The following is a 376-nucleotide window of genomic DNA, read 5'->3' as shown; positions in this document are numbered from 1 at the left end:
GACTACACCTTTGGTTGTGGTAATGGTGGTGAATTCGATTTGCCTGAGCTATGCTGGAGTGGCAACAGTTGTGGAAGCTCCACCACTGTGTCTTCCTCGACTGTTCCATCTGGCTCATCCAGTGCACCATCGACTGTTCCATCGACTGTACCATCTGGCTCATCCAGTGCACCATCGACTGTTCCATCTGGTTCATCCAGTGCACCATCGACTGTTCCATCTGGCTCATCCAGTGCACCATCAACTGTTCCATCGACTGTTCCATCTGGCTCATCCAGTGCACCATCGACTGTACCATCTGGCTCATCTAGTGCACCATCGACTGTTCCATCTGGCTCATCTAGTGCACCATCGACTGTTCCATCTGGTTCATCTA

The 376-nt window shown here is 51.3% G+C and overlaps 1 protein-coding gene across 1 annotated transcript; it reads right to left on the bottom strand.

Moving 5' to 3' along the window:
- Window positions 1-8: 8 nt before the first annotated feature.
- Window positions 9-362, bottom strand: PICMEDRAFT_74828 (hypothetical protein; the record flags this gene model as incomplete). Its single annotated transcript, XM_019164883.1, has 1 exon — window positions 9-362. A coding segment is annotated over one exon (354 nt), but the record flags the coding sequence as incomplete, so codon positions are not given.
- Window positions 363-376: the final 14 nt, after the last annotated feature.

This window comes from Pichia membranifaciens, assembly GCF_001661235.1.
Source record: "Pichia membranifaciens NRRL Y-2026 unplaced genomic scaffold PICMEscaffold_8, whole genome shotgun sequence".
Taxonomy (NCBI): domain Eukaryota; kingdom Fungi; phylum Ascomycota; class Pichiomycetes; order Pichiales; family Pichiaceae; genus Pichia; species Pichia membranifaciens.
Note: the sequence above shows the minus strand (reverse complement) of the source record. Positions and strands in the feature narration are given on the sequence as shown.